This window comes from Oncorhynchus mykiss, chromosome 18, assembly GCF_013265735.2.
Source record: "Oncorhynchus mykiss isolate Arlee chromosome 18, USDA_OmykA_1.1, whole genome shotgun sequence".
Taxonomy (NCBI): domain Eukaryota; kingdom Metazoa; phylum Chordata; class Actinopteri; order Salmoniformes; family Salmonidae; genus Oncorhynchus; species Oncorhynchus mykiss.
Window position 1 is genome coordinate 57,443,860 of NC_048582.1, and position 24,866 is coordinate 57,468,725.

The window sequence follows — 24,866 nt, forward strand, 5'->3', positions numbered from 1 at the left end:
AATTGCCATAGATAAAATGCAATTGTGTTCGTTGTCCGTAGCTTATGCCTGCACATAACCCCACCGCCACAATGGGGAACTCTGTTCACAACATTGACATCAGCAAACCGCTCGCCCACACACACTGTCTGCCATCTGCCCAATACAGTTGAAACCAGTATACATCTGTGAAGAGCACACTTCTCCAGCGTGCCAGTGCCCATCGAAGGTGAGAATTTTCTCATTGAAGTCGGTAACAATGCCGAACTGCAGTCTGGTCAAGACCCTGGTGAGGAAGACGAGCACGTAGATGAGCTTCGCTGAAACTGTCAGAAACAGTTTGTGCAGAAATTCTTTGGTTGTGCAAACCCACAGTTTCATCAGCTGTCTGGGTGGCTGGTCTCAGACGATCCCGCAGGTGAAGATGCCGGATGTGCTATTGTCCCCAGTACATGGTGCACCTGTGCAATGATAATGCTGTTTAATCAGCTTCTTGATATACCACACCTGTCAGGAGGATGGATTATCTTGGCAAAGGAGAAATGCTCACTAATAGGGATGTAAACAAATTAGTGCACAATATTTGAGAGAAATATGTGCTTTTTGTGCATATGGAAAATTTCTGGTATCTTTTATTTCAGCTCATGAAACATGGGACCAACACTTGTTACATTATATTTTCGTTCAGTGTACTTGAACAACTATGGCAAGACCTGAATGGTTGTCTAGCAATGATCAACATCCAATTGGCCAGAGCTTAAAGAATTTTGAAAATAATGGGCAAATGTTGCACAATCCAGGTGTGGAAAGCTCTTAGACTTATATATTTCTGTATTTAATTTTTAATAAATATAACTCGTTTCAGGAAATTATGCATCTGTCACGCGTCACTACTTCACAGGAGAGGCATTTGAACGTAAACAATTTTTAAAAAATCTATTTTTTGTCAGAAATGCCTTCTTGAACATGTGAACTTACAAGTTTGTAATTAAGGCACATGAATGCCATCTGTAAATATGAATACATTTGTTAAATTAGGAGCCTAGTTGGTTTAGCCATGGAAAAAGTCAGGAACCTTCCCACGAGCCATGATTGGCTGAGATAATGGATAGGCTGGACATGCCAAGAGAAGATCTCGGATTGGTCTGCCTTGTAGCATGCTTCTGTCTAGAACATGAGCTATGCTCAATATGTGTAGGTAATACTTTCTAATGCAGATTTTTTTATGTACAGTTGAAGTCGGAAGTTTACATACACTTAGGTTAGAGTCATTAAAACTCGTTTTTTAACCATTCCACCAAATTCTTGTTTACAAACTATAGTTTTGGCAAGTCGGTTAGGACATCTACTTTGTGCATGACACAAGTCATTTTTCCAACAATTGTTTACAGACAGATTATTTCACTTATAATTCACTGTATCACAATTCCAGTGGGTCAGAAGTTTACATACACTAAGTTGACTGTGCCTTTAAACAGCTTGGAAAATTACGGAATATTATGTCATGGCTTTAGAAGCTTCTGATAGGCTAATTGACATCATTTGAGTCAATTGGAGGTGTACCTGTGGGTGTATTTCAAGGCCTACCTGCAAACTCGGTGCCTCTTTGCTTGACATCATGGAAAAATGTAAAGAAATCAGCCAAGACCTCAGAAAAAAACATTTCATCTGTACAAACAATAGTACGCAAGTATAAACACCATGGGACCACGCAGCCGTCACACCGCTCAAGAAGGAGATGCGTTCTGTCTCCTAGAGATGAACGTACTTTGGTGCGAAAAGTGCAAATCAATCGCAAAACAACAGCAAAGGAACTTGTGAAGATGCTGGAAGAAACGGGTACAAAAGTATCTATATCCACAGTAAAATGAGTCCTATGTCGACATAACCTGAAATGCCGCTCGGCAAGAAAGAAGCCAATGCACCAAAACCGCCATAAAAAAGCCAGACTATGGTTTGCAACTGCACAAAGGGACAAATATTGTAATTTTTGGAGAAATATCCTTTGGTCTGATGAAACAAAACTAGAACTGTTTGGCCATAATGACCATCGATATGTTTGGAGGAAAAGGAGGGAGGCTTGCACGCTGAAGAACACCATCCCAACAGTGAAGCACAGGGGTGGCAGCATCATGTTGTGGGGGTGCTTTGCTGCAGGAGGGACTGGTGCACTTCACAAAATAGATGGCATCATGAGGTAGGAAAATTATGTGGATATATTGAAGCAACATCTCAAAACATCAGTCAGGAAGTTAAAGCTTGGTTGCAAATGGTTCTTCCGTGTTCAAATCAAATTTATTTGTCACATACACATGGTTTGCAAATGTTAATGCGAGTGTAGCGAAATGCTTGTGCTTCTAGTTCTGACAATGCAGTAATAACCAACGAGTAATCTAACCGAACAATTCCAAAACTACTACCTTAAACACACAAGTGTAAAGGGATAAAGAATATGTACATAAAGATATGAATGAGTGATGGTACAGAACGGCGTAGGCAAGATGGAGTAGATGGTATAGAGTACAGTATATACATATACATATGAGATGAGTAATGTAGGGTATGTAAACATTATATTAAGTAGCATTGTTTAAAGTGGCTAGTGATATATTTTTACATGAATTTCCATAATTAAAGTGGCTGGAGTTGAGTCAGTGTGTTGGCAGCAGCCACTCAATGTTAGTAGTGGCTGTTTAACAGTCTGATGAGATAGAAGCTGTTTTTCAGTCTCTCGGTCCTTGCTTTGATGCACCTGTACTGACCTCGCCTTCTGGATGATAACGGGGTGAACAGGCAGTGGCTCGGGTGGTTGTTGTCCTTGATGATCTTTATGGCCTTCCTGTGACATCGGGTGGTGTAGGTGTCCTGGAGGGCAGGTAGTTTGCCCCCGGTGATGCGTTGTGCAGACCTCACTACCCTCTGGAGAGCCTTATGGTTGTGGGCTGAGCAGTTGCCGTACCAGGCGGTAATGCAGCCCGACAGGATGCTCTCGATTGTCAAATAAAATAAAATTTATTTATATAGCCCTTCGTACATCAGCTGATATCTCAAAGTGCTGTACAGAAACCCAGCCTAAAACCCCAAACAGCAAGCAATGCAGGTGTAGAAGCACGGTGGCTAGGAAAAACTCCCTAGAAAGGCCAAAAGCTAGGAAGATACCTAGAGAGAAACCAGGCTATGTGGGGTGGCCAGTCCTCTTCTGGCTGTGCCGGGTGGAGATTATAACAGAACATGGCCTAGTTGTTCAATAATGACCAGCATGGTCGAATAATAATAATAATAATAATAAGGCAGAACAGTTGAAACTGGAGCAGCAGCACAGTCAGGTGGACTGGGGACAGCAAGGAGTCATCATGTCAGGTAGTCCTGGGGCATGGTCCTAGGGCTCAGGTCCTCCGAGAGAGATAAAGAAAGAGAGAAGGAGAGAATTGTGCATCTGTAGAAGTTTGTGAGTGCTTTTGGTGACAAGCCGAATTTCTTCAGCCTCCTGAGGTTGAAGAGGTGCTGCTGCGCCTTCTTCACGACGCTGTCTGTGTGGGTGGACCAATTCAGTTTGTCCGTGATGTGTACACCGAGGAACTTAAAACGTAGTACCCTCTCCACTACCGTCCCGTCGACGTGGATAGGGGGGTGCTCCCTCTGCTGTTTCCTGAAGTCCACAATCGTGTCCTTTGTTTTGTTGACGTTGAGTGGAAGGTTATTTTCCTGACACCACACTCCGAGGGCCCTCACCTCCTCCCTGTAGGCCGTCTCATCGTTGTTGGTAATCAAGCGTACCACTGTAGTGTCGTCCACAAACTTGATGATTGAGTTGGAGGCTTGCATGGCCACGCAGTCGTGGGTGAACAGGGAGTACAGGGAGAGGGCTCAGAACGCACCCTTGTGAGGCCCCAGTATTGAGCATCTGCGGGGTGGAGATGTTGTTACCTACCCTCACCACCTGGGTGCGGCCCGTCAGGAAGTCCAGTACCCAATTGCACAGGGTGGGGTCGAGACCCAGGGCCCCGAGCTTGGTGACGAGTTTGGAGGGTACTATGTTGACTGACCGCAAGCATACTTCCAAAGTTGTGGCAAAATGGCTTAAGGACAACAAAGTTAATGGTCACAAAGTTAATAATCACAAAGCTCTGACCTCAATCCCATATAAAATTTGTGGGCAGACCTGAAAAAGCATGTGCGAGCAAGGAGGCCTACAAACCTGACTCCGTTACACCAGTTCTGTCAGGTGGAATGGGCCAAAATTCAGTTGACTAACCGGTTAGCCAATGTTCGGGAGCACTGGTTGGTCGGGCCAATTGAGGTAGCATGTACATGAATGTATAGTTAAAGTGACTATGCAAATATGAAAAACAGAGAGTAGCAGCAGCGTAAAAGAGGGGTTTGGGGGGTGCACACAATGCAAATAGTCCGGGCAACCATTTGGTTACCTGTTCAGGAGTCTTATGGCTTGGGGGTAAAAACTGTTGAGAAGCCTTTTTGTCCTAGACTTGGCACTCCGGTACCGCTTGCCATGCGGTAGTAGAGAGAATAGTCTATGACTGGGGTGGCTGTGGTCTTTGACAATTTTTTATGGCTTTCCTCTGACACCTTCTGGTGTAGAGGTCCTGGATGGCAGGTAGTTTAGCCCCAGTGATGGGCCGTATGCAAAACCCTCTGTAGTGCCTTACGGTCGGAGGCCGAGCAATTGCCGTACCAGGCAGTGATGCCAACGGTCAGGATGCTCTCAATGTTGCAGCTGTAGAACCTTTTGAGGATCTCAGGACCCATGCCAAATCTTTTTAGTTTCCTGAGGGGGAATAGGCTTTGTCATGCCCTCTTCACGACTGTCTTGGTGTGTTTGGACCATTCTAGTTTGGTGATGTGGACACTAAGGAACTTGAAGCTCTCAACCTGCTCCACTACATCCCCATCGATGAGAATGGGGGTGTGTTCTGTGCTCCTTTTCCTGTAGTCCACAATCATCTCCTTAGTCTTGGTTACGTTGAGGGATAGGTTGTTATTCTGGCACCACCCGGCCAGGTCTCTGACCTCCCTATAGGCTGTCTCGTCGTTGTCGATGATCAGGCCTACTACTGTTGTGTTGTCTGCAAACTTAATGATGGTGTTGGAGTCGTGCATGGCCATGCAGTTGTGGGTTAACAGGGAGTACAGGAGGGGACTGAGCACACACCCCTGGGGACCTCCAGTGTTGAGGATCAGCGTGGCATATGTGTTGCTACCTACCCTCACCACCTGGGGGCGGCAGTCAGGAAGTCCAGGATCCAGTTGCAGAGGGAGGTGTTTAGTCCCAGGTTCCTTAGCTTAGTGATGAGCTTTGAGGGTACTATGGTGTTGAATGCTGAGCTGTAGTCAATGAATAGCATTCTCACATAGGTGTTCCTTTTGTCCAGGTGGGAAAGGGCAGTGTGGAGTGCAATAGAGATTGCACCATCTGTGTATCTGTTTGTGCAGTATGCAAATTGGAGTGGGTCTAGAGGTTCTGGGATAATGGTGTTGATGTGAGCCATTACCAGCCTTTAAAAGCACTTCATGGTTACGGACGTGAGTGCTACGGGTCTGTAGTCATTTAGGCAGGTTGCTTTTGTGTTCGTCGGCACAGGGACAATGGTGGTCTGCTTGAAGCATGTTGGTATTACAGACTCAATCAGGGACATGTTGAAAATGTCAGTGAAGACACCTGCCAGTTGGTCAGCACATGCCCGGAGCACACGTCGTGGTAATCCGTCTGGCCTCACAGCCTTGTGTATGTTGACCTGTTTAAAGGTCTTACTCACGTCAGCTACGGAGAGCGTGATCACACAGTCGTCCAGAACAGCTGATGCCTCAGTGTTGTTTGCCTCGAAGCAAGCATAGAAGTGATTTAGCTCATCTGGTAGGCTCGTGTCACTGGGCAGCTCGCCGCTGTGCTTCCCTTTGTAGTCTAATAGTTTGCAAGCCCTGCCACATCCGACAAGCGTTGGAGCCGGTGTAGTATCTTAGCCCTGTATTGACGCGTTGCTTGATTTGATGGTTTGTCGCAGGGCATAGTGGGATTTCTTGTAAGCTTCCGGGTTAGAGTCCCGCACCTTGAAAGCAGCAGCTCTACCCTTTAGCTCAGTGCGAATGTTGCCTTTAATCTATGGCTTCTGGTTGGGGTATGTACGTACAGTCACTGTGGGGACGACATTCTCAATGCACTTATTGATAAAGCCAGTGACTGATGTGGTGTATTCCTCAATGTCATCGGAACAATCCCGGAACATGTTCCAGTCTGTGATAGCAAAACAGTCCTGTAGTTTAGCATCTGCTTCATCTGACCATTTTTTTATAGACCGAGTCACTGGTGTAGCCTGCTTTCATTTTAGCTTGTAAGCAGAAATCAGGAGGATAGAGTTGTGGTCGAATTTACCAAATGGAGGGAGAGCTTTGTATGCTTCTCTGTGTGTGGAGTACAGGTGATCTATAATTTTTTCCCCTCTGGTTGCACATTTAACATGTTGATAGAAATTTGGTAGAACTGATTTAAGTTTCCTTGCATTAAAGTCTCCAGCCCCTAGGAGCGCCGACTCTGCTTTGCTTATTTCCTTATACAGCTGACTGAGTGCGGTCTTAGTGCCAGCATCTGTTTGTGGTGGTAAATAAACAGCCACGAAAAGTATAGCTGAGAATTCTCTAGGCAAGTAGTGTGGCCTGCAATTTATCACAATATACTCTACTTCAGGTGAGCAAAATCTAGACTTCCTTAGATTTTGTGCACCAGCTGTTGTTTACAAATATGCACAGACCACCCCCCCTCGTGTTCTATCCTGCCGGTGCAGCGTATATCCCGCTAGCTGAATATTCAAGTCGTCATTCAGTCACAATTCCGTGAAACATAGGATATTACAGTTTTTGATGTCCTGTTGGTAGGATATTCGTGATCGTACCTCGTCTAATTTATTGTCCAATGATTGCACGTTGGCGAGTAATATTGACGGTAACGGCAGCTTTCCTACTCCCCTTCTGCGGGTCCTGACGAGGCATCCGGCTTTTCGTCCTCTGTACCTGCGTCGCTTCCTCTTGTGAATAACTGGGATGTCGGCCCTGCCGTGTGTTTGGAGAATATCATGTGAGTCTTGCTTGTTGTTGAAAAAATCTTTGTCTAATCCGAGGTGAGTGATCACTGTCCTGATATCCAGAAGCTCTTTGTCTAATCCGAGGTGAGTGATCGCTGTCCTGATATCCAGAAGCTCTTTGTCTAATCCGAGGTGAGTGATCGCTGTCCTGATATCCAGAAGCTCTTTGTCTAATCCGAGGTGAGTGATCACTGTCCTGATATCCAGAAGCTCTATGTCTAATCCGAGGTGAGTGATCGCTGTCCTGATATCCAGAAGCTCTTTGTCTAATCCGAGGTGAGTGATCGCTGTCCTGATATCCAGAAGCTCTTTGTCTAATCCGAGGTGAGTGATCGCTGTCCTGATATCCAGAAGCTCTTTGTCTAATCCGAGGTGAGTGATCACTGTCCTGATATCCAGAAGCTCTTTGTCTAATCCGAGGTGAGTGATCGCTGTCCTGATATCCAGAAGCTCTTTGTCTAATCCGAGGTGAGTGATCGCTGTCCTGATATCCAGAAGCTCTTTGTCTAATCCGAGGTGAGTGATCGCTGTCCTGATATCCAGAAGCTCTTTGTCTAATCCGAGGTGAGTGATCACTGTCCTGATATCCAGAAGCTCTTTTCTGCCGTAAGATACAGTTGCAGAAACATTATGTACAAAATAAGTTACAAATAACGTAAAAACCCCCCCACATAATAGCACAATTGGTTGGGCGCCCGTAAAACTGCTGCCATTTCTTCGAGCACCATTTTAGGGCTAGTTTAGGGCTAGCCTGGTTTGCTAGATTGACGTGAACTTAATTCAGGTTTAAACGGATGTTTTGCTATTTTGGACCACAAGGCTGCTGATGTCATGCAGCCTGTCGTTTTTATGTTTTTATGTTTATATTTTCTCACAACGACAAGTTTGATTTCAGACGACAATAGAATGTTCATGATGTCACTGCAACAACTGTCTACAGACATGTCGATAGGTAGTATAAACCAGCCTGTATATCTTTGGTTGTTTAGTACACTACCGTACTCACTCTGTTTAGCACATTGCCTCGTGAATCTGTAAAGGGATGGGTGTGGGAGAGTGTGAATAATGCTGAATGAGTGTAGACAAAGAACGCTCCAATAGGTGTACCAAAACATTCAAGGACCATTTTCTCAAAAGTGGGGCTACAAGTTTATCAACTTTCAAAGCAGAATTGCTTTCCTGTTGTTCCTTAACTGTAGTGTATTATATAACATTTTCTAGCTCAGTCTCTACTTTTATCCAATGTAAAAAAAAAACTAAATTTAAAATATTGTCACATAAGATTGAGTCGGTCAGTCACAAATTAGCAATAAATTCTAAAAACGTGTTGCCAATTTGTCATTATGGGGTATTGTGATTTTAGATGGAGGGGGAGGGGAGGTATATTTATTCAATTTTTACTTCAGACTGTAACACACAAAATGTGGAATAAGTCAAGGGGAATGAATACTTTCTGAATGCACTATATTATAAGGTGACAACAGGTTGGCTCATTGGATGAGCTGGCCAATCAGCCATTCACTTCCATGAATATTTCTAATGACCGGTATACTCCCACACCGTTCTTTTTTTGGGGGTATGCCCACACAATTCAATCATAAAAAAGCTGCTTTTTAATAGGGATATCTGCGGAAGATGTTTGGGGGTGGGGCTGCTGCACTATAGACGGCAATATCGGTCCGCTAACACAGGCCTAGTAAAGGCCCTCTACTTTTTTTTTAAAGAGTTGTTTAATTAAAGGATAAGAAAAATCATAAAAAGACAGGAGTTCAGATATGGTCCTGCGTATGACCCAATGATGTTTATAAAACCATTGGTATGACCGATACGATGGCAATGCAGTTCAGTGTAACGCAGTCTTGGCTACCTAATGGACAATGCTCACTTTACGGCAGTCCCCCATCCACTCAGCAATGATGGTACTTAACGCCGTTTTCAGGTTCTCTGTGGTGTCCCTCTCCTCCATGTTGTCAGTACATGGGACTTAATGTTTTACTTCTCATCTAGGTGAAGGCTCATTGCAGTGATGTATGATGGTGTAGTCATAGACACCTTTTTGTTAACACCACGTATGGTGTTTGAGAGCTCGTGCTTTGTACTTGCAGAGTAATCATTGTACAGTTTCTCCATCCAGGCCGTCACGGTTATTCAACATGGCATCTTGTAGTCTGAGTTCTAGATATACCATCTGGGGCAGTGAATCTGACATCCTCTACGATTGACAATGTCTGCATATCAACTGCAATAATTTCTGTTATCAGCGCTGTGATTTTCTCACTCTGTCCTTTATCGCACTGCAATGGGTTGGGACTCCCTTTCAGATGGTAGAGCGTTGCACCTGTACTGCCTCTGTAGCTCAATTCCACCTTGCAAAAGTTTGTATATATTACACCAACTTCTCAAAGTATTTCAATACAGGTGTTCGCTGCTGTCGCTTCCCTGTCTCTCACTCTCTGCCATTTTTCCAACTGTCAACAACGATGTGCGGAGAGCTTTATATCCGTGACAAATAACTTTAAAGATTCAAATCTCCTCCTACGAACGTTACTGAATTGTTGCATTAGGTATTTTTTAATAAAAACAGTTTCCCTGGATGATAACTAGGACCTGTTAGTGGCAGTGTTGTGATAACCACACTGTGATTTTAATTCCGTAAAAATGTGGGGAAAAAATTGGGGATTCTTTAAAAACATGAACAATCCCAATGTCGTTTAAACGTTCACATCCCTACTTTTTAACGTACTTAATAAAACATGTTTTGGAAGGAACTTTTTCACTTATATTGTAATTATAGGTCATATTTCATAGAAATCTGGAAACACTGGACAGTTACTTTAAGTCCAGCTACACTGAGAGAGAAAGAAATCCCGTTTGTCAGTGACAGCCCGGTACTATAAATAGACCCATGTTTTATGCCCTCAGATTTTCCTTGAAGCCCAAACAAACGGAATACATCCCCTCCCATGCAGTCTGTCGTTTCCATGGCAACCCTGTATGGCGTGAGGGTTGGCTTCTGTATGTCTCAGCTTAGCCGATAGAGAGTAATACAGTAGAGTGGTTATTCATTGAGTTTCATAACATGGCTTGGTCTAAATTCGGTCCCTCAAATTATGGGTACATAAGACTGGCCCTGTCTCTAGGGTAGGTGTGTGAGAGAGCGAGATGTCTCCTGATCCTTTCTAACAGGCATAGCATATTTGTGGTGCATTGGAATGACAGCAGAATGACTGGTCAGGCTAGACTTCTCAGACAGGTAGCTATACACTTTCTAACTAGTGATTGGGGGGGGGGTCGATTATTATTTTGGGATATTTGGCTCAAACTATCTGCATTTGCTAGCGCTTCCAGTTTCTTTGTAAATAGTGAGCCAACGTGTTTTCTCGTGCTCTCTCGTCTCTCTGCAGCTGACATAGTGAGCAATATGTTTGGAACATCAAATCACAGTATCGAATCGCAATACATGTCGTATCTGCTCCTATGTATTGTGATAATATTGTATCGTGAGGTCCCTGGCAATTCCCAGCCCTATTCCTGACCCAGACTCAACAGCCTTGGTTTCTCTAATGACTGCCTCGCCTAGTTCACTAACTACTTCTTAGAGTTCAGTGTGTCAAATCGGAGGGCCTGTTGTCCGGACCTCTGGCAGTCTCTATGGGGGTGCCACATGGTTCAATTCTCGGGCCGACTCTCTTCTCTGTATACATCAATGATGTCACTCTTGCTTGGGGTGATTCTTTGATCCAGCTCTATGCAGACGACACCATTCTGTATACTTCTGGCCCTTCTTCGGACACTGTTTTAACAAACCTCCAAACGAGCTTCAATGCCATACAACACTCCTTCCGTGGCCTCCAACTGCTCTTAAATGCAAGTAAAACGAAATGCATGCTTTTCAACCGATTGCTGCCCGCGCCTGCCCGCCCGACTAGCATCACTACTCTGGACGGTTCTGACTTAGAATATGTGGACAACTATAAATACCTAGGTGTCTGGCTAGACTGTAAACTCTCCTTGCAGACTCACATTAAGCATCTCCAATCCAAAGTTAAATCTAGAATCGGCTTCCTATTTCGCAACAAAGCTTTCTTCACTCATGCTGCTAAACATACCCTCGTAAAACTGACTATCCTACCGATCCTTGAATTCGGCGATGTCATTTACAAAATAGCCTCCAACACTCTACTCAGCAAACTGGATGCAGTTTATCACAGTGCCATCCGTTTTGTCACCAAAGCACCATATACTACCCACCACTGCGACCTGTATGCTTTCGTTGGCTGGTCCTCGCTACATATTCGTCACCAAACCCACTGGCTCCAGGTCATCTATAAGTCTGCTAGGTAAAGCTCCGCCTTAGTTCAGCTCACTGGTCACCATAGCAACACCCACCCGTAGCACGCGTTCCAGCAGGTATATTTCACTGGTCATTCCCAAACACCTCGTTTGGCTGCCTTTCCTTCCAGTTCTCTGCTGCCAATGACTGGAACGAATTGCAAAAATCACTGAAGTTGGAGACATATCTCCCTCTCTAACTTTAGCGTCAGCTGTCAGAGCAGCTTACCGATTGCTGCAGCTGTACACAGCCCATCTGTAAATAGCCCATCCAACCAACTACCTGCACATATATCACTCCAGTGTAAATAGGCTATTGGCCTATTTATTGCCTTACCTCCTTACTTCATTTGCACACACTGTATACAGAGTTTTCTATTGTGTTATTGACTGTACGTTTGTTTATGTGTAACTCGGTGTTTGTGTCGCACTGCTTTGCTTTATCTTGCCAAGGTCGCAGTTGTAAATGAGAACTTGTTCTCAACTGACTTACCTGGTTAAATAAAGGTAAAATAAAAATCAGGGTCAACAACCACACCCGTCAGCCCTTAGAATTAGAATGAATGGATATATAGCTGTACTATTCTAATTATGAACCAGGGCTCTTTGGCAGATCAAAGCTGTTCGGATCTGTTGGTGGCAGGGCTACAGATGATGTCAAGGAAATATGCCGATAGGAGGAAGAGTTACAGATGGTCCGCTTTGCTTCGGTAATACAGAGATTGTGGGGCTCTTTGACTCATCTTTTTTTCACTAATTGGTATTTTGACCAATCAGATCAGCTCTGAAAAAGGTCTGATGTGAAAATATCCGATGTGATTGGTCCAAAGACCAATTAGTGGAAAAAATATCAGAACTGGGCTGCCTGTGTAAACGCAGCCATTCTCTCGATCATTAACAGAGGTGGTTGAGCTTTTATTTTAGTCTAATGCATCTATTGAAGAGCATCATCTACTTAGAGAGGACCCATCCAAGGTTCTACCTAGAGTACCCATCTAAGGTTCTAGCTAGAGTACCCATCTAAGGTTCTAGCTAGGGAGGACCCATCCAAGGTTCTACCTAGAGAGGACCCATCCAAGGTTCTACCTAGAGAGTACCCATCTAAGGTTCTAGCTAGGGTGGACCCATCCAAGGTTCTACCTAGAGAGGACCCATCTAAGGTTCTAGCTAGGAAGGACCCATCCAAGGTTCTACCTAGAGAGGACCCATCCAAGGTTCTAGATAGGGAGGACCCATCTAAGGTTCTACCTAGAGAGGACCCATCTAAGGTTCTACCTAGAGAGGACCCATCTAAGGTTCTAGCTAGGGAGGACCCATCCAAGGTTATACCTAGAGAGGACCCATCTAAGGTTCTAGCTAGAGAGGACCCATGCAAGGTTCTAGCTAGAGAGGACCCATGCAAGGTTCTAGCTAGAGAGGACCCATGCAAGGTTCTAGCTAGAGAGGACCCATGCAAGGTTCTAGCTAGAGAGGACCCATCCAAGGTTCTACTCTGGAAACCCTGGCTGTTGTCATAGTAAGAGTTTGTCATTGGGTGTTTTTTATAATGGGAGTTTTCTTATGCATTAAACATTGGGGCAGAGGTTTTCACTTTTCCCTGCCACTTCCTTATCTGAAATCTCAGAAAGATGATTGGCCTGCACATGTTGTAAAACACTGTAATAACTCTACCTCCTCAGAGGCGATAAAGGTCATTGCTTTGGCTTAGTACATGTTCTCTTGGAATTTGGTAGAACATTTTAACTTTACAGCTAGCATCTGATGGGGGAAGGCAGCTGCCTCTGTGGAGGACTGTTATGGAGGACTGCTATCCCAGGGGGCCGAGCGAGCAGTAGCCGATTTGCTACTGGAGAGAGTTAGTCACTGATCCTACATCAGTGCCAAGGCCAGCACTAATATCTATACAGTGTCACCTCAGGTAGATTCTCCAAGCGTTCCAGAATCCAAGACATTGGATGTATGGAACTGACACGTCTACACTACAACGCTTGACTGGTTTTCTCTGTTCATTCTATTTCTATCTGAAGCGTTTCGGGATAGCATGCCAAATGAACACTCCCTTCCCCATCTTAATCAGGGAGATTGCTGTGTAAATGGAAATGTCCTTGCATGGCCCTGAGCTACCTGGCTGACTGGTTTTGCATAGCAGGGATGCCTTTGCCCTGTCAACTCTGTGACGTGTCAGAAGAAACGCTATGGGGATTTATGAAGCTTTTTTTATTGTATTTTTGTGAAAGCATCAGCATCTTGAAGGCCATTTAAAGATGCTTTCACAAAAAGAAAATCACTTATTTATATAGATATATATCCTCAGTGTTTCTCGTGACAGTACGGTAGCTTTGACCCTGTCATAACGTCAACCAGGTCATTTTACAAGGTGTAATAGCTTTAATCATTGACTTGGTTACATAAGACACAAGGCCACCCTAGAACTTCCAGTGCCGAACCAGACACGCCTTAAGGAGTGTACAGTACTTAGCAAACAGCTGAGGTAAATAAGTTGTTCTTTTCTGTTGTCAAGGTTCTGTAGAGCACAATGAAGACTGCGCTCTGGAATCTAGGTCTACCTGTTACTATTAGCGACCTTTTGTGTTGAGGTATTCAACCCAGTTCTACTGCAATTAACTAGCCTGGAAATCCATACTGTTTCACTTCATTTTCTTTTCAGGTTCAGTTCACTAATAAGAGTGGAGTGGTATTGGTGTGGTAAATGATGTGGTACAGTGTTTTGGTGTTCCTCTTCCTCCCAGTCTCCCCCTCACTCTGTTTGACTCCGTGTTTATTCAGTATCTATGGAACCTGTTGGAGGGTAACAATGCTGCTGGATACACTTCAGTGAATTTGGAGAAGGGTTTCACTTTCTTCTGTGTAGGAGGTGTGTACACTGACACAGCTTTTTAATGGGAAGTGTTGTGATAGTGTTTCTGTTCAGCAGGCCTAAAGCAGTTTCAAAGTATTCTGCCATAGTAAAGGGTATCCATGCAGTGTAAGAATCTATTCTGATATTTCTAATCTCAGTGGTTACCTCGCAAATGGCACCCTAATCTATCTAGAGAGATGTGCTCGATTTTATACACCTGTCAGCAACAGCTGTGGCTGAAATAGCCAAATCCACTAATTTGAAGGGATGTCCACATACCTTTGTGAATGTATAGTGTGTGTATATCTAGTGCACAACTCAAAAGTAGTGCACTAAAGAGGAATTCGGGTACCATTTGGGACATAGGGTGTTGGAGGTATTATAGTGTTTGGTCTTGGACGGGGAACATTCCTACTGTTGAGTCATGTCATATGCATGGCGCTCTGACTTTTGAGAGAGGCCTAGGGACCTGCTGTTTTTCAACTCTCTCTCTCTACCGCACCCCTGTCTCTAACTCCTGAATGCTCGGCTTTGAAAAGCCAACTGACATTTACTCCTGAGGTGCTGACCTGTTGCACCCTCTACAACCACTGTGATTATTGTTATTTTACCCTGCTGGTCATCTATGAACGTTTGAACGTCTTGGCCATGTGCTGTTATGGGTTTCTGTATAGCAATTTGTAACATCGGCTGATGTTAAAAGGGCTTTATAACTAAATTTGATTGATCGATAGGGGAACCAGACAGTATACACGGACACACACAGAACACTCTATAGAGCTTTTGGAGGAACTGGACAGCACGTTGGGGAAATCCTGCTGCATACACAGACACAAATGCATTCATTCACACATGCATCTACCCCATAGGCACACAAACAGAACATTCCATAGTATTCACTCTATAGCAGTGGTCCTCTACTCCGGTCCTCCAGTAACCTCAACAGTACATATTTTTTGGGTGCCCCAGACGAGCACACCTGATTCTACTTGTCAACTAAATAGGGCTGACCCCAATTAGTCGACTGGTCGATTGTTTGATCGATAGACTGAGTAGTTGAGCAGTAGCATATGTGGCTCAGTTGGTATAGCATGACACTTGGAACCCTGGGGATGTGGGTTCGATTCCTACAGGGGACCAGTACAAAAAGAAGTATGAAAATGTATGAACTCACTATTGTACGTCGCTCTGGATATGAGTTCTGCTAAATTATTATTTTATTTTTTATATACAGTGCCTTCGGAAAGTATTCAGACACCTTGACTTTTCCACATTTTGTTACAGCCTTATTCTAAAAATGATTAAATTGTTTTTTCCTCTCATCAATCTACACACAATACCCCACTGACAAAGCAAAAACAGTTTTTTTGAAATTGTTGCTAATTTATTAAAATTTTAAAAAACTATTACATTTACATAATTATTCAGACCCTTGACTCAGTACTCTGAAGCACCTTTGGCAGAGATTACAGCCTCAAGTCTTCTTGGGTATGACGCTACAAGCTTGCCACACCTGTATTTGGGGAGTTTCTCCCATTCTTCTCTGCAGATCCTGTCACGTTGGATGGGGAGCGTCGCTGCATAGCTATTTTCAGGTTCATGTCAGGGCTCCAGGACCCAAGGACATTGAGACTTGTCCTGAAGCCACTCCTGCGTTGTCTTGGATGTGTGCTTGTCCTGTGAGCACTCTGGAGCAGGTTTTCTTCAAGGATCTCTGTACTTTGCTCCGTTCATCTTTGCCTCAATCCTGACTAGTCTCCCAATCCCTGCCTCTGAAAAACATCCCCACAGCAGGATGCTGCCACCACCATGCTTCACCGTAGGGATGGTGGCAGATTTCCTCCAGACGTGTCACTTGGCATTCAGGCCAAGGAGTTCAATCTTGGTTTCATCAGACCAGAGAATCTTGTTTCTCATGGTCTAAGAGTTCTTTAGGTGCCTTTTGGCAAACTCCAAGCGGGCTGAGGAGTGTCTTCCATCTGGCCACTCTACCATAAAGGCCTGATTGTTGGAGTGCTGCTGAGATGGTTGCCCTTCTGGAAGGTTCTCCCATCTCCACAGAGGAACTCAGTCACTCTGTTAGAGCTCCAATCGGGTGCTTGGTCAGCTCCATGACCCAGGCCCTTCTACCCCAATTGCTCAGTTTAGTCTGGCGGACAGCTTTAGGAAGAGTCTTTGAAACCACAAACTTCCATTTAAAGAGGGAGGCCACTGTGTTCTTGGGGGAAATCAATGCTGCAGAAAGGTTTTGGTATCCTTCCCCACATCTGTGCCTCGACACAATCCTGTCTCGGAGCTCTACGGTCAATTCCTTCGACTTCATGGCTTGGTTTTTGCTGTGACATGCACTGTCAACTGAGGGACCTTCTATAGACAGGCATGTTGACCTTATATAGACAGGCATGTGCCTTTGCATATCATGTCTAATCAATTGAATTAATCACAGGTGGAATCCAATCAAGTTGTAGCATCATCTCGAGGATGATCAATGGAAACACGATGCACTTGAGCTCAATTTCGAGTCGCATAGCAAAGGGTGTGAATACTTATGTAAATGAGGTATTTTTGTTTTTAATAAATTAGCTAGCATTTCTACAAACCTGTTTTTTGCTTTGTCATCAAACAAGTGTTGAACACTGTACACTCATTGTGTCATGGAAAGAGCAGGCGTTCCTTATGTTTTGTACACCGTGTGTATGTGTGTGTGTGTGTGTGTGTGTGTGTGTGTGTGTGTGTGTATTTATGTATTGATTGTGTGTGTGTGTGTGTGTGTGTGTAATATATATATATATATATATATCACACACATGCTCAAAGTTGTTGGTACCCTTACAGCTCATTGAAATAATGTTTCATTCCTTCTGAAAAGTGTTGAAATTAAAAGCTATGTTATCATAGTTGCATGCCTTTGGTATGTCATAGAATAAAGAATCTGTGAAAAGAGATGAATTATTGCTTATTCTAAAATGGCCTGGACACATTTGTTGGTACCCCTTAGAAAATATAATGATTAATTGGATTACAGTGATATTTCAAAGAAATTAGTTTATTTTAATTAGTATCACACGCCTCCAATCTTGTAACCACTCATTCAGCCTATTTAAATGGAGTAAAGTAGTCACTGTGCTGTTTGGTATCATTGTGGTCACCACACTGAACATGGACCAGAGTAAAGTAGTCACTGTGCTGTTTGGTATCATTGTGGTCACCACACTGAACATGGACCAGAGTAAAGTAGTCACTGTGCTGTTTGGTATCATTGTGGTCACCACACTGAACATGGACCAGAGTAAAGTAGTCACTGTGCTGTTTGGTATCATTGTGGTCACCACACTGAACATGGACCAGAGTAAAGTAGTCATTGTGCTGTTTGGTATCATTGTGGTCACCACACTGAACATGGACCAGAGTAAAGTAGTCACTGTGCTGTTTGGTATCATTGTGGTCACCACACTGAACATGGACCAGAGTAAAGTAGTCACTGTGCTGTTTGGTATCATTGTGGTCACCACACTGAACATGGACCAGAGTAAAGTAGTCACTGTGCTGTTTGGTATCATTGTGGTCACCACACTGAACATGGACCAGAGTAAAGTAGTCACTGTGCTGTTTGGTATCATTGTGGTCACCACACTGAACATGGACCAGAGTAAAGTAGTCACTGTGCTGTTTGGTATCATTGTGGTCACCACACTGAACATGGACCAGAGTAAAGTAGTCACTGTGCTGTTTGGTATCATTGTGGTAACCACACTGAACATGGACCAGAGTAAAGTAGTCACTGTGCTGTTTGGTATCATTGTGGTCACCACACTGAACATGGACCAGAGTAAAGTAGTCACTGTGCTGTTTGGTATCATTGTGGTCACCACACTGAACATGGACCAGAGTAAAGTAGTCACTGTGCTGTTTGGTATCATTGTGGTCACCACACTGAACATGGACCAGAGTAAAGTAGTCACTGTGCTGTTTGGTATCATTGTGGTAACCACACTGAACATGGACCAGAGTAAAGTAGTCACTGTGCTGTTTGGTATCATTGTGGTCACCACACTGAACATGGACCAGAGTAAAGTAGTCACTGTGCTGTTTGGTATCATTGTGGTCACCACACTGAACATGGACCAGAGTAAAGTAGTCACTGTGCTGTTTGGTATCATTGTGGTCACCACACTGAACATGGACCAGAGTAAAGTAGTCACTGTGCTGTTTGGTATCATTGTGGTCACCACACTGAACATGGACCAGAGTAAAGTAGTCACTGTGCTGTTTGGTATCATTGTGGTAACCACACTGAACATGGACCAGAGTAAAGTAGTCACTGAGCTGTTTGGTATCATTGTGGTCACCACACTGAACATGGACCAGTCAAGTAGTCACTGTGCTGTTTGGTATCATTGTGGTCACCACACTGAACATGGACCAGAGTAAAGTAGTCACTGTGCTGTTTGGTATCATTGTGGTCACCACACTGAACATGGACCACAGTCAAGTAGTCACTGTGCTGTTTGGTATCATTGTGGTCACCACACTGAACATGGACCACAGTCAAGTAGTCACTGTGCTGTTTGGTATCATTGTGGTCACCACACTGAACACGGACCAGAGTAAAGTAGTCACTGTGCTGTTTGGTATCATTGTGTGCACCACACTGAACATGGACCAGAGTAAAGTAGTCACTGTGCTGTTTGGTATCATTGTGGTCACCACACTGAACATGGACCAGAGTAAAGTAGTCACTGTGCTGTTTGGTATCATTACCACACTGAACATGGACAGAGTAAAGTAGTCACTGTGCTGTTTGGTATCATTGTGTGCACCACACTGAACATGGACCAGAGTAAAGTAGTCACTGTGCTGTTTGGTATCATTGTGGTCACCACACTGAACATGGACCAGAGTAAAGTAGTCACTGTGCTGTTTGGTATCATTGTGGTAACCACACTGACCATGGACCAGAGTCAAGTAGTCACTGTGCTGTTTGGTATCATTGTGGTCACCACACTGAACATGGACCAGAGTAAAGTAGTCACTGAGCTGTTTGGTATCATTGTGGTAACCACACTGAACATGGACCAGAGTAAAGTAGTCACTGTGCTGTTTGGTATCATTGTGGTCACCACACTGACCATGGACCAGAGTAAAGTAGTCACTGAGCTGTTTGGTATCATTGTGGTAACCACACTGAACATGGACCAGAGTAAAGTAGTCACTGTGCTGTTTGGTATCATTGTGGTCACCACACTGAACATGGACCAGAGTAAAGTAGTCACTGTGCTGTTTGGTATCATTGTGTGCCCCCCACTGAACATGGACCAGAGTAAAGTAGTCACTGTGCTGTTTGGTATCATTGTGTACCCCCCACTGAACATGGACCAGAGTAAAGTAGTCACTGCTGTTTGGTATCATTGTGGTCACCACACTGAACATGGACCAGAGTAAAGTAGTCACTGAGCTGTTTGGTATCATTGTGGTAACCACACTGAACATGGACCAGAGTAAAGTAGTCACTGAGCTGTTTGGTATCATTGTGGTAACCACACTGAACATGGACCAGAGTAAAGTAGTCACTGAGCTGTTTGGTATCATTGTGGTCACCACACTGAACATGGACCAGAGTAAAGTAGTCACTGTGCTGTTTGGTATCATTGTGGTAACCACACTGAACATGGACCAGAGTAAAGTAGTCACTGTGCTGATTGGTATCATTGTGGTCACCACACTGAACATGGACCAGAGTAAAGTAGTCACTGTGCTGTTTGGTATCATTGTGGTCACCACACTGAACATGGACCAGAGTAAAGTAGTCACTGTGCTGTTTGGTATCATTGTGGTCACCACACTGAACATGGACCAGAGTAAAGTAGTCATTGTGCTGTTTGGTATCATTGTGGTCACCACACTGAACATGGACCAGAGTAAAGTAGTCACTGTGCTGTTTGGTATCATTGTGGTCACCACACTGAACATGGACCAGAGTAAAGTAGTCACTGTGCTGTTTGGTATCATTGTGGTCACCACACTGAACATGGACCAGAGAAAGCTAAGGAGAGATTTGTCTGAGGAGATCAGAAAGTAAATAATAGACAATCATGGTAAAGGCTACAAGACATCCAACAGGATAATGACCCAAAACACAGCTAAAAGCGCCAAAGAATGGATAATAACGAAATATTAGACTATTCTGAAGTGGCCTTCTATGAGTCCTGATCTGAATCCTATCGAACACCTATGGAAAGAGCTGAAACTTGCAGTCTGGAGAAGGCACCCATCTAACCTGAGACAGCTGGAGCAGTTTGCTCCAGAGAGGGCCAAACTACCTGTTAACAGGTGCAGAAGTCTCATTTGAGAGCTATAGAAAACGTTTGACTGCAGTGATCGCCTCTAAAGGTTGTTTAACAAAATATTTTGTTTCAGCAAGGAGCAACAAAGTCTCATCACGTTGCAGAGTTCATGTGTAACTGCGGAAACGCACTCAAACGCACGAATGCCCGGCCGTCTTGTCTTCAGTCAGCTGTTCGCTATTTTCTTTTCATGACTGTCTTCATCCACAATCCTCAGTTACACGATTTATACTGTCATTGTGCCAGCCCTAGTATCACAGAATGTGGAGATTTTATTCACATCCGATAGTGTATGCTTCTAGCAACTACCAAGCAGCAGAATCCCAGTGTTGGCGTGTGTGGCTACCGGCTAGCTTAGTCCTCTGCTGTGATTTGAAGGACTTGGCTGGGACTGATTGTATAACCCAGTATTGATGACTCATTTGTTGTGGACTCATTTTGTTGCTGGTCAGCACAGCACAGCAGTAATGACTGACTGTACTTGGGGTCATGTGGGTTTTACAGTGCTGCTGCCACTGGCTCTCTGGCATTTCCCCATACACAAGGTGTATGCTGCAGGAAGTGTGTGTGTGTACTGTGTCAGAGTTCATGCCTACATAAAGAACACGTGATGATCTCATGCCTAACCTACAGTAAAAGCACTCGTAGTTTTATTAGGGCGTAGAATAGTTTGTCTGTTCTCTCAAGCCACACCTATTGTTATGTCCAGCTGCTTCACTAAAGCAACACAACAGTGGTATGCAGATTTCATTTCTCTCAGCTCACCTGTGTGTCTCCAAACGTGCAGAAAATTAAATAACTGAATGTTGTCTTTCTCACTGCTTCCTGTTTCTCTCTCTCAGTGGTAGTCATGGTGACAGTCTCTTGATGTCGGAATGCTAAGTAACAGGAAGATGACATCAGTGTCCCCTACCCACAGTGACGGCAGCGCCAGCTCGTCCAAACATGACAACCATCAGGTGCGTGTGTGTGTGTGTGTGTGTGTGTGTGTGTGTGTGTGTGTGTGTGTGTGTGTGTGTGCGTAACTCCATGAGTCTCTCTCTACAGGACAGCTGGGAGATCATCGAGGGCCTGAAGGGTAACCCTGGCAACATCCAGGAGCCAGAGAAACAGGAGGGCTTCCTACTCAAGAGGAGGAAATGGCCCATGAAAGGATGGCAAAAGGTGGGTACTACCTGCCTTACCCCTGACCACCTTCTCACCCCTAATCTGTGAAGGCATGGCACAAGGTGGGCACCTCCCTTAACTCCTTACCTCTCACTGCAAGTGAATCTCAAGTGTCTTTCCTTGAATCCTCCAAATGCATTGGAGGAGAAAATCAGAGGTTATTTTCAGATCTTCTCCTGTTACGGACGTGAGGAATCAAGGAAAGACACTTGTTACACCCTGCCCCTCCTTTAACTCCGCAATTACCTGAAGGGCTGGCACATGGAAATGGGGTGGAAATGTGAGAAGTGTGCTACCCGACACATACCTGGTGTTTATCTAAAGCTCTGATAAGACACTTGTTAAGCTGGATGTGACATTTGAATGGAGTGTTTGAATGGATACTATGTTATTCATGTAAAAAGCTTTTATCCATAGCAGTAAGTTGTGAAGATATTTCCTTGGCACAAAGCAGATAAAGTTAGAAATGTGACAGAAGGGCGGCTGAAACAGTTGCTATTCGGTCTCTTGTTATACAGAGATACTTCTTGCTGGAGAAAGGCATTCTGAAGTACTCAAAGCGTGGAGCTGAAGTAAGTATCTATTCAGAAGTATTTCAGGCAGATGCAACACACACACGCACAGAATTTATTTAATGTACAATATGTCATTGATGAAGGAGAAAGCATTTGCTCATTTAGTCAAATACACACACACACACACACACACACACACACACACACACACACACACACACACTGACCTTTGCTTTTGTTTCCAGCTGAAGAAGGGCAAGCTGCATGGCTGCATTGATGTGGGGCTGTCTGTCATGTCAATCAAGAAGAAAACCAAAGCCATAGATCTGGACACCAACGACAACATTTATCACCTCAAGGTGACTCTTTCTGTTTCTCTCTCTCGTTTATCTAGTTTTATCTTGTTTCTCTCTCGTTTTATCATTTCTCTCTTTCTTGTTTCTCGTTTTATCGTTTCTCTCCCGTTTTATCTTGTTTCTCTCATTTGATCTTTTCTCTCTTCTACTTGAATGACAATCTCTCTGTTCTATAGGTGAAGTCTGACAAGTCTCAGGAAATGAAGTCACAGCAGCTGTTTGATGATTGGGTGTCGAAGCTGCGGCATCACCGCGTCTTCCGTCAAAACGAGATTGCGATGTACCCCCACGAGAGGCTTCTGTTCCACCCCTCCTCACACCTCTCTCCCAACCCCAACGACTCCATGAGACAGGTACAGTTCTCCCCAGACACTGATCCATAATCATTTTTCTGTGCCTAAAAGAAACGTCTTCCTGCAGCTTCTTAACTGACCAGTCATAATTTAATTATTGTACTGTATAGAGTAGGCTTCTGTTTATGCACATTCCATCTCCTTATCTTTCCCTCTCTCCACTCTCAATCTCTCTATCCTTCCCCCACTCCATCTCTTAGCGCCACTCCAGTCTAGCTAAGCAGGCGTCAGTTGTCCAGCAGGCTAAGGTCAGTGCCTGGCTCCACTCCTCCGAAGACATGGCCAAGTGCTGCAGAGGTATGGAGGTGAAACCTCTCACCTGTCTGTCCCATACATTTTCTGGATCTCACCTTACTTGTTGGCTGTGTCCCAACTGGCCCCCTATACCATACACGGTGCGCTACTTTTGACCAGAGCCCATAGGGCACTATATAGGGAATAGGTTTGCTATTTGGGACACAGCCTTAAGGTGTCAGCATGCTTCAGTCCAGCTGCCGGCTAGCCGAAGTCGGCTAGGAGACCCGAACTAGACCTGAAGACATTCGCTTGAAACATTTGAAAAAAGCAGCAACGGTACTGTTTGTCCATTTTGAAACGCCGTAGTCAGTATACACTTTCCTAAAATATTCAGAATTAATCTAAGATAACTCTAGAAATCTGTCATTGATTTTGATGTTTTTGCCGAGGAGATCTTAGTCGCGCAATTTTACATCTAACTAAGATGTTTGGTGGATTAAAAAGTTTTTGTGAAAACTAGTAATCTCTTGTTGAATGACAAATACTTTACTGAAGAATCCAAACTGTTGACCAATCACCGACGAAGGGGCGTAGACTTTAGCTACAGACTTCAGCTTGCCTTAAGAAAAAATTTCATCATAAAATGGGCATGAACTCTTCAACTGCTTTGGCCTTTACTGTCTCTATTTTGATCCTCCCTCAACTTCTGACATTCATCTGTCATCCTTCTCTCTTAGATTTAGAGGAGTGTGAGTCTTACCTGTTGGAACTCAACCTGTTACTGAAGAGTATGGAGGTTCTCCACCGCACTTACTCTGCCCCTGCCATCAGCCTCATGGTAACACGTAACATTTGCCCTTTAACCTATAACCCTAACCTTGGCCCAGTACACATACAGTTCTTGGCCCCTTTAACCTACTACCTACCCTACACTACACTAAAATATATTTAAAATACATTTTCAATTGTGTTTTCAGCTGTTTGAAGCTGGTGTACAAAACAAAGTAAAAGACACAAAAACAAAACTTAAGAAGGGAAGCATAGAAATAGTGCATATAGAACATATCCACAGCTTCTTAGACTTGCTTTCAATGAGAATGATAGATATATAACACACACTTCTATGTCTGGTTGGGTCGCCCAAAAAGTTACATAGTGCAGCTTTAAGCTATAAATTTGACCTACACTTCCTCTGCCCCAGCCATCAACCTCATGGTAACACGACCTATAACCCTGACCTACACTACACTTCCTCTGCCCCTGTCATCAACCTCATGGTAACACGACCTATAACCCTGACCAACACTACACTTCCTCTGCCCCCGTCATCAACCTCATGGTAACATGACCTATAACCCTGACCTACACTACACTTCCTCTGCCCCCGCCATCAACCTCATGGTAACACGACCTATAACCCTGACCTACACTTCCTCTGCCCCCGCCATCAACCTCATGGTAACACGACCTATAACCCTTACCCACACTACACTTCCCCTTACTCTGCCCCTGCTATCAGTACACTGCAGATATTCACATCTCAATTTACCCCAAGACTTTAACCCTAACCTCTGTTTTCTCTCTATGGTAATAGTTGTCTGTCCCTTCCCTCTCTCTGTTACCCTCTCT

The 24,866-nt window shown here is 44.2% G+C and overlaps 1 protein-coding gene across 5 annotated transcripts in view; it reads left to right on the forward strand.

The window, feature by feature from the left end:
- The window catches only part of LOC110496582 (oxysterol-binding protein-related protein 3), a 35,023-nt gene that overhangs the window by 2,483 nt on the left and 7,674 nt on the right, over positions 1-24,866 (forward strand). For 4 of the 5 annotated variants that reach the window (XM_036953329.1, XM_036953330.1, XM_021572556.2 and 1 more), the window contains exons 2-8: positions 21,452-21,568; positions 21,657-21,773; positions 22,295-22,348; positions 22,537-22,650; positions 22,824-23,000; positions 23,201-23,297; positions 23,975-24,075. In XM_036953329.1, coding sequence (XP_036809224.1) covers positions 21,485-21,568; positions 21,657-21,773; positions 22,295-22,348; positions 22,537-22,650; positions 22,824-23,000; positions 23,201-23,297; positions 23,975-24,075 — 744 coding nt within the window. In that variant the 5' untranslated portion in view covers positions 21,452-21,484. The remainder of the gene's footprint in view (positions 1-21,451; positions 21,569-21,656; positions 21,774-22,294; positions 22,349-22,536; positions 22,651-22,823; positions 23,001-23,200; positions 23,298-23,974; positions 24,076-24,866) is intronic. The other variant, XM_036953332.1, reaches the window with a different exon arrangement.